Source organism: Scylla paramamosain, chromosome 6, assembly GCF_035594125.1.
Source record: "Scylla paramamosain isolate STU-SP2022 chromosome 6, ASM3559412v1, whole genome shotgun sequence".
Taxonomy (NCBI): domain Eukaryota; kingdom Metazoa; phylum Arthropoda; class Malacostraca; order Decapoda; family Portunidae; genus Scylla; species Scylla paramamosain.
Window position 1 is genome coordinate 10,469,550 of NC_087156.1, and position 17,550 is coordinate 10,487,099.

General features: G+C 39.6%; 1 protein-coding gene across 23 annotated transcripts in view; it reads right to left on the reverse strand.

The window, feature by feature from the left end:
- The window catches only part of LOC135101299 (circumsporozoite protein-like), a 166,140-nt gene that overhangs the window by 130,522 nt on the left and 18,068 nt on the right, over positions 1 to 17,550 (reverse strand). For 11 of the 23 annotated variants that reach the window (XM_064005045.1, XM_064005054.1, XM_064005049.1 and 8 more), the window contains exons 2-3: positions 16,038 to 16,091; positions 10,310 to 10,504 (exon numbers count right to left, since the gene is read on the reverse strand). In XM_064005045.1, the coding sequence (XP_063861115.1) occupies positions 10,310 to 10,504; positions 16,038 to 16,091 (249 nt within the window). The remainder of the gene's footprint in view (positions 1 to 10,309; positions 10,505 to 16,037; positions 16,092 to 17,550) is intronic. The other 12 variants (XM_064005060.1, XM_064005058.1, XM_064005059.1 and 9 more) reach the window with 2 other exon arrangements.

Consider the following 17,550-nt stretch of genomic DNA (forward strand, 5'->3'; position numbering starts at 1 on the left):
CCTCCTTGCTTGCTTGTTTGCTTGCTTGCCTCCCTGCCTGTTTGTTTGACCGTCTGCCTTCCTGTCCGCTTTCTCTCTCTCTCTCTCTCTCTCTCTCTCTCTCTCTCTCTCTCTCTCTCTCTCTCTCTCTCTCTCTCTCTGATGATTACCTAAACAAGTCAACACATTATTTAAATCACAACTACGTAATACCAAGGTACTTGAAGGCTTGTCTGTAAATGGTATCAGTGTGAACAGGTTACATCAAGCTCCTATACAATCATGATTTGCGCAGCACACCCTCCATAGTAGGTTGGCAGGCACTTCCCACACGTTAAGGAGTCTTTCTTCATTTCACTCTCTAATTTAAACTTTATGCAAATGAAATTAAAGTTCAGGATTTAAATGATCACTTACTTTCTTCGCGCATAACAAAAATGTGCTGGACAAATATAACGAAAAATATTTACATAAAAAAAACAATAATAATATTCGCGCCACACTTCACAGTAACGAAAGCTTTCATAAATAAAGGAAGATATTGCAAAGGTCGCACTGAAATATTATTTATCACCGTACAACTACCATACCTAATTCCCGGGAGCAGACTCATGCAGGATATAAAAAGATGAAAGACCAATAAATAGCGGTAGAGAGTCATGAGAACATGGCAATTCATCAAGAAACTCCCGAGAGAGAGAGAGAGAGAGAGAGAGAGAGAGAGAGAGAGAGAGAGAGAGAGAGAGAGAGAGAGAGAGAGAGAGAGAGAGAGAGAGAGAGAGAGAGAAAAAAAAAACTAATTATATATAGAAATGAAAACGAAATTAAATTGGTTAACTTCCCAGCCACAACCATTGCCACCACCACCACCACCACCACCACCACCAGGTCGCCGCCACCAGCTTGAACCGCAGTCAAAGGGAGCGCCATACATGTGCTTAATTTCTGGCAGGGTTTTTTTTTTATATTTTTTTTGCAATACCGTAGGAAACTTGAAACGCCGTCTTGATAAATATTTTACCTCAAATCCGCGGGTAACAGTGTTTGTTTGTTACAGATTAAAACTCCTTGCCTCCAGGAAATGAGGGCACCTCATTTCATCTATTTTCATTCTTTCCTATAAATTTTCCTTCGGGTTTTCCTTCTCTAACCCAGTAAGGTATTTACTTCAGATTTGTTTCCTGTACGGCTTATGACGGAGGGAGTGGAGGGTGAGGAGAGAGCCTTCTGCTTTGCTGTCCTTTTCTTCTACTATCACCTTAGTAGCCCTAGGACAGATCATCTCGTGAGAACCGCAAGGTTTGTTGTGGCCTGTATTTCTATGTAACTTTATGTAACTCTCCCTCGCTGTACACACACACACACACACACACACACACACACACACACACACACACACACACACACACACGTTAATTAAAGAAATGCTGTTGTTCTGTCATGTATCCGGTATATTTTGTTTTGTTCTCCACAGGTAACAATTAATGTGGTGCTTTTCCCGTTCCAGTTCTCTGTGACCTCTGGTATTCTTTTAGCCTGTCTTTTTACTCTGACAGGCGATGCTACTGTTACGACCACGACGATGAGAACGAGGACGACGACGATTAGAGTCACCGCACGCACGACGACAAAAACGACAGTGATGATTTTTGTAAAGTTAAGCACTAGTAGCAGCAGCAGCAGCAGCAGCAGCAGCAGCAGCAGCAACAGCAGCAGCAGTAGCAGCAGGAGCAGCAGCAGCAGCAGCTATAGTAGCAGCAGCAGCAGCAGCAGGAGTAGTAGTAGTAGTAGTAGTAGTAGTAGTAGTAGTAGTAGTAGTAGTAGTAGTAGTAGTAGTAGTAGTAGTAGTAGTAGTAACAGTAGTAGTTGCTCCTTTTGTTGTTGTTGTTGTTGTGGAAGGAAGGAAAAGCAGCAATACCAACAACAGCAGCAAGATCAGCGACGGCAACAGCAACACCAGCAGCAGCAGCAGCAGCAGGAGCAGCAGCATATTTAGTGTAATAATCTCCAACAGATAAAACACGCGGTGAGAAGTAACACGAGGCATCCTGGACAAACACCTGTCCACCTCGGCCCTGCAGGAGCTAAGATAGACAAAATGCATTTATAGTTGTTCAAGTGTCCAGCTTAGGTAACAGAGGCGTAGGTTAAGTCAGCCTGGTTGCATGGTGCACACCAGGATGCATGATATTTTTCAAAGGTTACCCAGAATTGTTGGCTACATGGAAGTGTACATGACATGACCAGTGTCATGAGGAAGAAGTAAGTTGCCATACTGCTTAGTATGAAAAGATATAAATTGTGATTAAAGTATTACAAATTCATGTATTATATTGGTATATTACAGTACACTCAAACGCAACCCGCGCCTCATGTGTTTGAGATGTGGCGTTTTAAGACCAAAGAAAAAAAGTCAAATATTCATGTAATTCTTTTGTAATCAGTTGTCCAAGGCTCAAGTGTACATAAATTTATTAAATTTATTTAATTTAAAGGATGGATGGATTTAGAAAAGGTGGAAATACTGAAAAAAAGAAATAAATAGAATAACATTCAATAAATTATGAGAAAAAAAATTACGTAGTAATAAGACAGTCTTCTGCAGGAGAAGAAAAAGAAGAAGGAATAGGAGGAATAATACAGCAACATTCTCGCATGCATTGTTGAAGTTGAAGTGTGGATGTCTGAAGCAGCAGCTTTGCCTGGCACTTTCACAGTCAGTCCCCTAACTGACTCCCCTGAGTTAGCGTAGTTTCCTTTCAAGGAATTCTTTTTTTTTTTTCTCTCTCTCTCTAAACACAGCCTATCACAGGTCGAACTTTGCCTGGGGCCAACGGAGATTTGACCAGTCGTAGTTTACATATATATATTTCTTCCTCTGATGGCGGTGACGCTGCTGCTTCTTCCTCTGAGAGCAGTGGTGGTAGTTCTTTTTCTCTGCTTCTTTTTCTTGATTTCTTCCTCTGATGGCGGTAATGCTGCTGCTGCTGCTGCTGCTGCTGCTGCTGCTGCTGCTTCTTCTTCCTCTGATGGCGTTGCTTCCTCTTCTTGTTCTAAGACAGTCAGTTTGATGGTCTGAGTTGGTAGGTGGTAGGGTAGACAGAGTGGAGAAAGTAGGAGGTGCTGCACACTCACCTCCCCTGCTCCCCAGTCATAATTCAAGTCAGGTTGGTGGAAGACTGGGAAGGGTAGGGAGGTGCTGCACACTCACCTCCCCTGCTCCCCAGTCATAATTCAAGTCAGGTTGGTGGAAGACTGGGAAGGGTAGGGAGGTGCTGCACACTCACCTCCCCTGCTCCCCAGTCATAATTCAAGTCAGGTTGGTGGAAGACTGGGAAGGGTAGGGAGGTGCTGCACACTCACCTCCCATGCTTCCCAGGTTACATTTGTAACATCTGTCAGGTTGGTTATTTTTGGAGTTGCCAGGGTCAGTCAGTCAAGCCCCGGGAAGTGCTACGCACTCACCTTGCCACGATCAGAGGGGTGGTGGTGGTGGTAGATTTGGAGCTGGTAGGATGAGTCACATTGGTGGTGGAAGTCAAACTGGGAGACTGGGAAGGGTAGGGAGGTGCTGCACACTCACCTCCCATGCTCCCCACGGTCAGTCAATTTGGTGGTCTGTTGTCAGATTAGAGTAAGATTTGTAAGTCAGTCAGGATGGTTGTTTTTAGAGTTGCCAGGGTCAGTCAGGCTGGTGGTAGGGAAGTGCTACGCACTCACCTACCCTGGACAGGGTAAGATGTAGGGATGTAGGGATCAGAGTCACAGTGTCAGAGAGTTGCTCTTAGAAGTTGCCAGGATGAGTAAGGTCAAACTGGGAGACTGGGAAGTGTAGGGAGGTGCTGCACACTCACCTCACATGCTCCCCAGGGCCAGTCAGTTTGGTGATTACATATCTGTAAATCAGGCAGGTTGTTTGTTTTTTTGAGCTGCCAGGGTCAGTCAGTCAGGGTCAGACAAGGGAAGTGCTACGCACTCACCTTGCCAAGATCAGAGGGGTGGTGGTGGTGGTGGTCTGTACAGTTGGAGTTGCTCTTTGGAGTTGGTAGGATGAGTCAGATTGACGGGAGACTGGGAAGGGTAGGGAGGTGCTGCACACTCACCTCCCGTGCTTCCCAGGGTCAGTCAGTATGGTGGGTCTTTAGAGTTGCCAGGATGAGTCACGGGAAGTGCTACGCACTCACCTTGCCAGGATCAGTTGCCAGGGTGGGGAGTACTGGAGTACTGGTGGTGGTCTGTACAGTTGGAGTTGCCAGAATGAGTCAGATTGTTGGTCAAAGTCAAACTGGGAGACTGGGAAGGGTAGGGAGGTGCTGCACACTCACCTCCCGTGCTTCACAGGTGGGGTGGTGGTCTTTGGAGTTGTCAGGATCAGTCAGGTTGGTATTGATTTATTTTTATTATTTATTGTTGATTGCCAGACTTAGTCACTTTTATTGACGGGGGGAATTAGGAGTTTTTTACTTTATTTATTTTTTGTTAATTTAATTTAATTTATTTATTTTATTTTATTTTCTATTTATTTTATTGTTTTTTTTTTCTTTATACCTGTATATATTTTATTCTTTTTGGTGTGGTAGTCCGTAGACTTGGGGAGAGAAGGGAAGTGCTGTGCACTCACCTCTCTTGCTCTCCCGAGGTCCGAGGTGGTAGGGTGGCTTTTATTTTTATTTTATTCATTTATTTACTTATTTGCTTTATTTATTTATTTTATTTTATTTATTTATTTATTTATCTAATTTTTTTTTGCGTGGAAGGTTGGGAGAGAAGGGAACTGCTATGAACTCACCTTAATTTTTATTATTATTATTTTTTTTTTTTTCTATCTTTTGCCTGGTAGGTTGGGAGAGAAGGGAAGTGCTATGCACTCACCTTTATGTTTTTTTTTATTTATTTTTTCCTGTTAGGTGGAGAGAAGGGAAGTGCTATGCACTTACCTTTATTTTTATTTTTTTTTTTTTTTTTTTATTTTTTTTTTTTTTTATTATTTTTTGCCTGGTAGTCCGTAGACTTGCCAGGGTTAGGTAGGGGAGAGAAGGGAAGCGCTGTGCACTCACCTCCCTTGCTCTCCCGGGGGCGGTAAGGCGGTGCCTTCCTCCCCTGGGGAGGGGTAGGGAGGTGCTGCGCACTCACCTCCCCTCCTCCCCGTGGGCAGCTCCATCACCGTACCTGTGTGTTTGAGGCACACATGGTGATGGAGGGATGCTCTTTGAAGGTTTTTGTGAGTTCCGAGAGGGGGGTTCGAACCTACGCGCCCCTCACTTCCCTCACGCCAAACTCCAAGTGCATCACTCTACCCACTGGGCCACGAGGGCCCTTTTTCTTTTTTTTAAAGTTGGTCTATTTCCCCATCTTCCCCATCTTTTTTGTAAAGTTGGTCTATTTCCCCATCTAATGTTCACGCCAGTATGTATTAAAGAATTATGATGTGAATTAATTTCATTACGTTATTTATTTATTTCATTTTCTATGGGATATGACCGCTGGCATCCCACACACACTGGGTTCCCAAGACTGTCACTACGCCATGAAACCCCAACGGTAAACAAGATATATTTGAACACATGATTTCCCCTCCAGTGTTCATGCAGCACCAAAAGTTCAATAAGAAAAACTGCTGCTGATTCTAAAGTGAGCGTTCATTCCCACAGTGATAATTAGATAATTGTTGACTTGTGGGAGTATGTCGTGGAGTGCAAATAGCAGTAGGTGAGATCAGAGAACTTTACAGAGGCGAGCATTCCTTGTGTCTGGAGTCGCCTCCTGGAACCCTCCCCTGTGCTGCACCACCACCACCATCACCAACAACAATAACAACAACACAACATTACACCTGTCCATCCTGCAGCACGAGAATGACTCAGCCCAGAGAACCACGGATTGCTTTATTCGTAATTCACGTCCACTCTCAACATAGACATCAATCAAATTATGTCATTGAAAAAGCTGGTGAAGCACTCACTTCTTCACACAGGCTTTACTACCTCTCAGCAGAATGAAAGCTTCCGACTGGGAGGAAGGGCGGCGTCGGGAGGGATTAAGAGAGAGAGGGTAGGGGGACCAGCGGAGGCTGCAAGTGTGTTTATGCTTCATAGGTATAAAAAAAAGAATACTGCATGAAAAAGAAGAAAGACCTGTGCCCCTCCCACCCCTGCTCCCCGCGTGAGACGATACGTAGTGAAGTGGTACTGTTGTTGTTGTTATTATTATTATTATTATTATTATTATTATTATTATTATTATTATTATTATTATTATTATATATTATTATATATTATAATCATTATTACTATTATTATTACCATTATAATTATTATCATTACCGTCATCATCGTCACCAGCACCATCATTGTAGTGTAGCGGGTTTGTGTCCTTTTATCTCCGTGTCGTATCTTGTAAGTTGTAAGTTTTGATAGTTCAGTATTTGTAACGATGGAGACCTTGTTTTTTTCTTTATTTTTTTAAGCAATGCACGGTGTCATTGGCATTTACATCTATATTTTCTACTGTTTTTTTTTTTTTTCTCTCTCTTACTTATGTACAGAATCTATTTGTTTTGCAGAAAAAAAAAAAGTCCAAACAGCAACAGACCAAGAGGTTCTTACAAGTCTGTTTGGGTGACTGTTTAGGTGGTGTTTGGGTATTCTACTCTATTAGTGGTAGGCAAAGGATAGCACAGAAGAAGGGTCCTTCCATCCCCCACTCCCTATCCCTCCAGGCAAGGCTCACCTGAGAAAGGAAATGGTACCATGTTGTATAGAAATAAAAAACAACATGGAATGTGAGAGGAAACTAAGAAAGAGAGGAGGACTACTTCTACCACATACAATCTACATGCCAGCACGGACAGTACGGAGTGAACGTGTTCGTTATTGAGACATGAACAATGACAACCGGGAATTAGTGTCTACATACTTGTCAAGACAGGTTTTCAATGAGTGTACAGTACCTGAGTTAACGACGCTTGATGGAACAGAATTTCACATATTTATGACACGATTGAAGTAAAATGTTTGGCTTCATTTGTTTGAAATCGCTTACCTATTATTTGCTATTGTTTCTTGTAATATTAGACATGTTGAGTCTTAGGAAGAATTCGGGTCTCATATTTGTGAAACCCTTAAAAGTTTAGTAAAGCAATATCAGATCCCCTCTTAGCCTGCGTTTGGATAGGGAGAATAGATCTCGTTCTTTTAGACGTTCCTTGTAGGGTTAATTGCGAAGCTTTCAAGTAATTTTCGTTACTCTACTTCGTATTGTCTTTTTTTCTAATTTCTCAATATTCCTTCTGTAGTAGGATGACAAAAACTGTACATTATATTCAAGATGAGGAGGTACAAGTGAGTTGTACAAGGCCAAATTTTTTTTTTTCAGATTTGAAGGTGAAAGATCTTCTTAATGAAAACTATTAATTTATAGGCAATTTTAATGACATCGGTACAGTGTTTGCTTGGTTTAAGATCTGCTGTCACTAAAACTCCCAGATCTTTCTCAGGATCCAAACTATTGATGGGGGATTACTTTTTATAATTTTCCAGCAGATTGCTATTTTCTATATTAAATACGTGGCATTTATCAAAATCAAAGTTATAAGCCACGTTTCACACCATTCAATGAGAGTGTATACATCATTTTGCAAAATTTGACGTTGGTTTGGTGTCAGTCTTGTTAGCAATTTCAGTATCTGTGAATTTTGACAGTTTACTTCTGATTCCTTCGTCTATGTCATCGATATATATTATGAAGAGGATCGGTCCTAAGATTGAACACTGAGGAACGCCACCACTTACATCAATCTAATTTGAAGAATTATCGTTTGTGGTGACCCCCATACCACAATATATATTGCACTGTCAAAAAAAAAAAAAAAAAAAACGAAGAAAAGACGAAAGAAAACAAAATAAGGAAAAAGAAAGAAGTGAAGATAAAATAAGTCAGAAGAAAGAAGAAATGGAATGTTTATAGTGATTGATGTGTTGCTGATATCATGTGTGTTTTTCTCACTGAACATTAATGGCGCCGACTGAATATTTGTTGTGTTTGTGCATGTGATATTGTCTGTGTTTTGCACGATGATTGCGTTGATCAGTGAATATGTTGAAGAGATATAAGGTAACATATAATAACTTTCAATGATTTAAAGATGAATGCGAGTGAGAAATTTTGAATTTTAAGAAATGTAAATAATTAGTAGTTATTAATTAAAATATGAAAATGTTTGTGAGTTTTACAGTACAATTTATAAACCAATTCCTTGCAATATCTCAGAACACGACACGTTAATTCAGTATGTCTGTCTGTCTATCTGTCTGTCTCTCTGTCTGTCTGTCTATTTACCTAATCTATTTTCTACTTACTGAACTGTTTATCTACCCATCTATTTATTTTTATATCTAATTAAATACTTATTCATTTATTCATTTATCTATCAATCTATCTATCCATCCATCTGTCCATCTATATATCTATTTATCAGCCAGTCGATCTATTTAACCATTTACCCATCCAGCCATCTATCTATAACTCTACCTGTTCAACCAGATACCTATTCATCAATCAATTCGTCAGACCAACAACACATTTCTCTATCTGCGCCTGAACATACTCACCGATCCATCTCCCCGTTCACCGCCACTGTACCGAGATAATGCACCCTCAATACACTCCTATACTCGGCGGCGGCTAGGCAACGCTATTTCGACATGTTCCACTAAGCATCCCTCCAGTTCCTCCCACAGCTCCCTGCTTATAAGGGGAGACAAGGCCCTGCTAATACTACGGGACGGGAGGAGGAGGGGGAGGAAGAGGAGGGGCGTCTGTTGCAAGCATTATGTCGGCAAAAGGAAGGATGGAACGTAAGGGAGAGAGGATGTAGGATGGTGGAGCGAGGGAAGAGAAGAAAGGAGCTCGTGAAAATGGGAGAAGTTGAGAGTGAGGTGTGGTGGTGGTGGTGGTGGTGGTGGTGGTGGTGACGGACGGAAGATTAATTAGAAATAATTATTTGTGGCGGGGGTGATGTATGGGACAGAATCATGGTGGAGTGTTGTGTAAGCTGTGGTGATGGTGACGGTGACGGTGATGTTGTGGTGACGAGGATGAGCTTGTGCGTGAATGATTACTGATTAGTGATGACAGGTTAATAGAGCGTCAGTTTATATTAACAGCCACTGGACATGATACATTACGGACAGCTGGTGTGCAGTGGAGGGAGCGTGTTATTATCATAGTCTCCAGATCACTTATTAGAGTCTAGAATAGATCATAAGGCTAACAATTTGGTTACAGTTTACAATACCACTTAATTTCCGCATGGTAAAGAGTGGATGGAAAAGAGAGTTAAATCAGGTTGGTTCATTTAGTTAGGAAGGTGTCTTGATACTCGTCTCTTATAGCAACTCAAGTCATACGGAGGTGAGTAAACATATATGATCAGTTCAAGTCATAACAAGTTTGGGAAGTTAGATAAAAATCAGGGTGAATTACGGAGTTTAACTGTGAAAGGGATCAAAGAGTGAAGAGGCCAGTCAACTCTCGCACTATTAAAGAGAAAACAAGGGCTGAAAGTAAGTGAAAAGCCTAGTTGTATCAGAGCGTGTGTTTCATGAGCAGGGCTGAACTGTAGCGTTTGGATTGCTTTGTATTCATGGTGAGGGGAATCACACCAGGGGCGGGATGTGATACGTTAATAGGAGTGTTTGTATGCATAATAAAGTGACACAATAATGGATATGGAACGTGCCACATTGATTGCTTTGCATTCATTTTAAAGGGAAATCATGCCACCAATGAAATGTAACACATTATTTGGAATTTTTTCCATGAAAAGAACCGTAGTAAGGCAGTTCAAGGAAGCACTAAGTGGTAGTCAGATGACACTTGATCATAAAAGTAAATGAATACCTAACTCAACGCACAGAAAAAAAAAAGTACTGAAATTTTAAAGAACACATGCTTCTCTCTGACGAGCATCACTCGCAAGACCTGCATTACATTCAGTCCCGAAGAATCCTCAAGAGTCCTTTTAAATTATTTGACCCTTCCACATGAAACAATGACACTAGAGAAATGGTTCTCAACTGGTGGTCCACAGTGACTCTTTAGGGTGGTCCACAGGATGCCTACTGTATTTGCTGATAAAAATTAAATGGAAAATTCAGTATGAACAATTTGATCAAAATGAATAACTACTATTATTACATTTCTATCTAAGAGAACCATTGACAGTCTAAGTTGTAGCTGTTAGGTAATACTTCGAGTCACTTCTAAGTTTAATCTACAACGAATGTTCAAGATTCACGCCGCCATCCGGGACAAGGGCCTGAGAACATACTTGTACTATACGCGTCAAGGTGACGAGCCATCCTGTTCATTTCTGTCAGCTTCCACGCGGCTAAACGAGTCGTCAAGTGCTGTGGACCACCGTGCCTGTGGCCACTGGCCACCGAACTGCAGTGTTGATTAGTTGTATTAAAACAAAATTGAAAGGGTCCACATTTTCTTTTTGTTTTTGTTAGTGGCCCGTGCCCTGAAAAGAGATGAAAACCACTGCACTAGAGAGTAATAACGGCATTAGCAAAAGCGTCCACTTCAAACACCCTTTTGTCTCTGCCTGTGGGCGCACAAATTACCTCAATGTTACGTCACAATGAATAAGACAAGTGTAAAAGCTTTCTTTCTCTTAAATTTGAATACCGTCTTTTCGGAAATATTGATTTTTTATTTTATTTTGTGCAATAAGAAAGAAAAACTTGTGCAATTTTGAGAAGAGTGAAAAAAATCTACAATTCACCCTAAGGAGGAGGAACAGAAAAATTATGAACTCTACCACCAACACCACCACCACCACGTCCACCACCACCACCACCACCACCACCACAACCACCACCTCCTCCTCCTCTTCCTCCTCCTCCTCTTTTTTTTTTTTTTTGCATAGGAATAATGATAAAATCTCACTTCATTCTTTCCAATCAAAATGCAGTCAGTTTTTCCCACACTGCACGATGGTTTTCCCACGCCAGCACAAGCACAAGGGCGTGTCAGTTTGGCAGAAGTCATACACTGATCTAGCTTACATTACTAAATGGTAGTTAATCTAAATTAATTCCAAAGCGATATGTAAAGACCTGTGGAAGTGTTTCTATTTTGGTTATCCATTGTAATCACATGTAATCCTCATTTTCTTCGTCCGCATTCTCCTGTTATTGATCAACTTTGTGATTTTAAGTACTAGAGGTCAAAGTTGCAGGGGATAACCTGTGTATGCAGCCCCTAAAGGGAAGGTACACAGACCCAGTGACCGAAGCTGTGGCCTGATTGACTGCCGCCTCCCTTGAAAGCGCAACGCAAGGATGCTGCACCACCCCTCAACAACCAAACTGTGCCTTCACCTGCGCTACGCACACACCACATCACACAACTATCATGCATTTACACTCTCCCTCACAAACAAAAGTAGACAGACCACAACTCTTTCCCTCACTATTCTCTCAAGTTCTATGTGGTTTTTCTATACCACGTGGTATTAATTCCTGTATCTTGTCAGCTTCTGCTGGAGGGATTGGTGGGGAGGAACCTTCTGTACTATCCTGTATCTCCCAATAATAGTTAATGTAGAATAATTATCCAAACAGCCTCGTCAATACCTCAAGGTTTGGAATTCCGTTGCATTCCTTTGTATTCCTCTGGAGAGAGAGAGAGAGAGAGAGAGAGAGAGAGAGAGAGAGAGAGAGAGAGAGAGAGAGAGAGAGAGAGAGAGAGAGAGAGAGAGAGAGAGAGAGAGAGAGAGAGAGAAATATTCATGGCAAAAAGTAAATGTAAATTCTTTCATACAAATGCACCACATTAAGCGCTTCCAGCGTAAGACTGTATAATTATGAGGCAGGAAGCGCGGCAGTAAACACGTGAAGTCTATGGAGAAGGCAGGGCGTGTTTCACTTGCTGGTCTTGCCTCTCACTTTTTTAATATGTTTTCTTTTTTTTTCTTTTTTTTTCCCTTGCGTGGATTGACAAGGTGTGGAATAATAGTAAGAAAATATAAATAATAGGAAAACTGAATTGGTGTCACTGCAGCTGATAATCCTGCTCTTTACTACTACTACTACTACTACTACTACTACTGTTATTAACATTCACCTATTACAACTCAGGAAAGCTTTTTTTTCCTCCAACCCTTTATGCTTCTTAAAAACATGGAACTTCATTTGGAAATAAAAATTCAAATAGCCGAACACAAAAATCAATTAGATGCAAAAGATACTAGACGGCTCAACTTGAAACACTGGAGTAAACAATGCAACACATGTTTAATTTAGAGTCAGTATAAAATGGTATTCTAACATTTGCATATAGCCACTATTTATACTCACACTCTCATATCTTCTTGGTGAATGGCAAACAGAGGAACAAAAAAATATCTTTTCAGTTGCCGCTTCCATACATATAGACAAAAAAAAAAGTCAACAATAAAAAATCTAAATATGTTTCTTGAAGTGCCTCAGTACTCTTAAAACAACTAGTCACAGGAAGGGGAAAAAACAGAAACAGGCAGAGAATTCCAGAGTTTACCAATGAAGGGGATGAAACAATGAAGATATTGCTTAACTCCTGGACTACTGAAAGGGAACGGAATAAAGGTGAAAGTCTTGTGTAGCGTCAACGTGGGGAAGGAGAGACGCATGCTGATGGCAAATTCAGAAGAGCAGTAACCATAGAAATAACAACACAAGACAGACTTCCCCCATTTTTTTCCATCTTCATATACTTGTGTGCATTTTTTGTAGCATATCAGTGTATTTGCTATGGTAAGCTCAGTAGGTATGAAATGTTCTCTAGGATATGCATTAATTCATCCATTTATTTATTTATTTATTTATTCACTTATTTATTATCTATTTATTTCATATTCTACTTTTTATTACCACATCGTATTGAGAGGCACTTTTGTGACTCACTGTTTCCTTTACATTGAGAAATTACTTGTTTATTACAGTACAGCATAAAGCAAGTGTCTGCAGTGAGTCAGACACTTTGTCAAGCAGCCTTACCTTACATGCACATGGAATAACATAGGCAAGCATGACAGGCGTCACTTAAATGTAAACCTAAAAATGGAAGGACGTACACTGCGCTACAAAAACAGCTCCGTCCCCGTCACTCACCGGTAAATTGTGAGTGTGTCAGGAGGAGCAGCAAAAAGCCAGTCCTCGTCGTCTGGCCGCGAGGAAGGAAAAAGATCCCGCCGCTGCTGCATCCGACAAGACAAACACAAAAACAGAGGACTGTGTTAAACCCTCAAGACAAAAAGAAAAAAAAAAGTGTCTGAGTCTGATGGTGTCAACCAAGACTGGCTATCCCGTGTATGAAGTGAGTTATGGCAAATAATTCGTGCATTTTGCGCCCTCCAGCTCGATCTGTAGTGATGAGGCGATAGTTGCAAGAGTTGCGAGGCAGAAACCTTCGCCCACATGTCGATAAATCGAAATATGCAAAATACAGCAAAAAAGGTGAGTCTGACGAAGAAATTACATAAAATAAGAAAGATACGCCTTCAAAAGTTAACAACCAAGAAGTGTTTCCGAAACTGAAATCGAAACTTTTATATGCAATGGACACCAAAAGGTGCTCCTGGCCAAATCATCGTTGTACCCTCCAGGGCCAGGCGGGAGCGGTGGGGTGTACAAAAATAGTGTGCGGTGCGGTAACAAAAATAGAACCATCTCGCTCTGCTAGGGGAATAATCCCTCCAAAGATATTCAATACGTTACTAAATGATGAAGAAAATCATAAATTTTCTTTCATTCGATGACAAGGAAAATAAAAAAAGTGATGAAACTAATATTTTCAGAAATCTACAACGACGAGCCTCTAAAAAAAGGGAGACAAATAGTGTGGGCCGGCTCTAGTCATCAAGGCCCACGTCACCTTGACTTTTCAAGGTGACAATCAACACACACACAGACAAATAACAACACTTCACAGAACAATACAAGCTTTCCTCTCCTTGATTTTACTTGAATAAAGCTGCAACAAAGGTTATGACGCTAAAAAGTTACCTTAGGTTAGGTCACAAATATCAAGGTGGTAACACTTCCCGGGAAATCAGAGTCAAAAATAATATCAATACCAATGGGGAGTTATCGGAACTAAATCGCTAGATGTCGTTGCTGCTCATCTAACTGTAGGAAAGAGAGTTAGAATATTGTTGTAGTAAATCCCAGGTGCGTAAAGATGCATAGAACATTGATCATCATGATACTATTGAAATGACGTATCGACTTTTCAATATCCGGTATGGATAATATTGAGAGAATGTGGTCAAATCATTTTTTTGTGTGTGTGTGATTATCGAGTAAAATACTAGCATTTTCTGAATAGAACATATTACAAGTATAAAAACTATTGATTTGGACAATGAAAAAAAATAAAAAAATCACCCTGTACTACATAGTATGACACAACCTACTCAGTAACATCGTGATATATGGCTCTAGTTTTTTTTTTTTTTTCTTTTTCTGGGTATTTTAGCATCCCTCTCACGAAGCGAGCGACAAGGCAAAGTAATCGAGAACCAAAACAAACATCTCTCAGGCGATCCTGCTGCTGCTGTAGTGTCCAGCTGCTGTAATCCATTGCTTAGGGCGTAGTGGAGATGGGCACCGCAGCAACATTCAACTTCATGTCCGACAACGTGTTTCTTAAGTTCAACCAGCGCGGCCGAGTCAGGTGTTTGTTTTGGTTAGAGATACAGCATTACTATCGCCAGGACACTCGAGTTGCCATTTTTTTTATTAAAATTTCCGTTTCCATAAACTAGGAAGGAGATCTATGTAATTTGGACTTTTGACTGTCACAGACATGTTGCCTTTATGTTTACTGTCGTCTAGATTAAGACGTTTCCAATCAAGAGTGTATTCATTTGGAAATCTTAAGATGACCAAATAAATGTAAATGCCGATTCACTAAAAAAAACAAATTATATACATTTGTTCATGAAAAGAGTTTCATTTTACTTGTATTACTACTTAGAAGGGATTACATAGAAAAATATATTATATAAGCCTATTGCATCTTCATATAAATAGAATAACACTGTAGGTATATCTGATATTGCTTGTATGTAAGAGAAGAGTTTGTGTCTGTGCTGCCACCTGGTGACAACCAATAGTTCTGAAAACTCCCCATTGAACAAAGAAAATGTAAATAGAAGGAAAGATTTTTATTTTATTCTATTTTTTTTTATTTCATTTTATTTTATTTATTTATTTTTTTTTTTGTGGAAACCAAATTCACACTAAATGAAATGTGTTACAGTAACAGTTTCCAAGCACACTTTATCATAACGTGCAAAATGTTATTAATCTACATAACGGTAAAACACAGTAAAGGATAAATAAACGGATAAATTAGAAATCTGATATTTGTTACCTAAAAAGTTCTCAAGTGAATATTCCTGTTATTGTGGAAAGTTTTTTTTGTAATTGCATCTTTCCTTTCTTCACTCACATATTCGTACATACAAAAGATATATACGGAAAAAAAATATATGAGCGGAAAAATGATAGCTAATTGTTAGGTTTCAACTGAATCTCCAAGTAAATATTTATAACAAAAAGATGACACCATTATAGAAAATATATGATTTCGTATCCTTCTTTTCTCTATGCATACACTAAAATAAGCACACGAAGACTGAAATACAAAAATTATAGTTTAGAAAAAGATTTACGGTTAATCCACTAAAGACTTTTTCCCTGTAAGATGTTGCAATGAACATTATAGACTAAATTTACATTCTTTCTTCTTTCATATATATACCCTGGGAAGGCACAAAAATGGGAGAGAAAAACAACGCTTTGGAAAAAGGTTTAAACTAATCCTTCAATGGATAATACTACTGACACGATACCATGGAAGCACATCCTTTCTTTCCTTCATAGATTCGTGGAAAGCAGACAGGAGAAAGGCAGGCAACAGTGACAGGTTTCGGTTGACATGGAAAAAAAAAGTTTAACAGCGAGTTCCAAACAGAGTGCACATGATGTAATGAAGCAGGTACTCACTTTCCTCCTGCACGTGTTGGCAGTGTTCACCGCGGCACCACCTGCCATCCTTTCCTGAAAATATCAAAACATCCACATAAGAAAGTGATGCAGCTTGACTATTCTAAAAAGAGCTAAAAATGAAGCATCATGAACAGAACCACCACAAATCCTTTACTGCATGAGTTACAACATACACATGAACAAAAAAGGAAAGAATAAATACTGAAGAAAAACACGAAATGTCATAAATAAAACGTGTCAAATTCCTCCAAGCAAGAACACATGGATACATGAAAAACAACACTGAAAACAGAACACACTTGAAACGCTGAGAATGTTAAATATGCACAACACCTGCAGCAAAATAAAACGAACAAGCACAATTACATATATAACAAGATCAAATAAGAAAATAAAATAATAATAAGTGAAAAGCTTCCCAACATTCAGCGGTACAAACCTAAAAACAATAGCAAGGATATACTTAGAAAATAATAAGTACCACTTCAGTCTAGCCATAAAAAGTATTCACGGCACAAAACATGAAAGTCCCTTTTGAGTATCTCTGCCAAGGTGGCCTGACTCATCTATTCTTCTTTCTTTATTGTTGTTCAGTAATACAACACATCCACATTCCTCCGTTTGTGGTTCTGATAACAACAACAACAACAACAACAACAACAACTCTCTGACCACTCCTAGTAAGATACCTGTCTTTTCGTGTGGTTACTGGGAGGACACAGGATGTTCCCTATAACCTCTTACACAACGAAACAACAACAAGCAAAGGCTCCAGAGACCACAAAGATATCGTAGTTGCTGTTGGTTCTGGATGTCACCGCTTCTTGGTAAGGATCTCAACAAAAGCGAACAGCTGTGAGATCCACCCTCCTTCATGCTTGTGCTGCTAACTCGTCTGGATGAAGCAATACATCTGAAAGCTCACACACTGCCCACGTATCCATATCCACGTGTGATCGTGACATGTCAGTACTCGAGGTATTCACTAAATCTTGGGGAGCCTGAAAGTAGATGACACTGGAGCTCTGACCAGGAATCTTGGATATCGTCTTTGAGTGCGTGATGCAGCTGGCAGCAGGATGATGAGATAAAATGCTAATGTCTATAAACTATAGAACTGAGCATTCTCTAATGCCTTTAATTTCATATATATATATATATATATATATATATATATATATATATATATATATATATATATATATATATATATATATATATATATATATATATATATATATATATATATATATATATATATATAATTACTTTCAGTTTAATTATTCGTCACATTGCAATAAATGGGCTTGTAAATACAAAAACTTTAAATATTTGCAATACCCAGAGTCGTGAGTGTTGTGTGCGTTTTAATATTTATAACATGTAATATTTATATTAGTAGAGAAAATTTTATTTCCTATGACAAGAAAAAAAAAAATGCATGTACATAAAACTATAACAGAAAAAATAGTACGAAATGTGCTCTGAATTTCAAGAGGATTCTTGGATA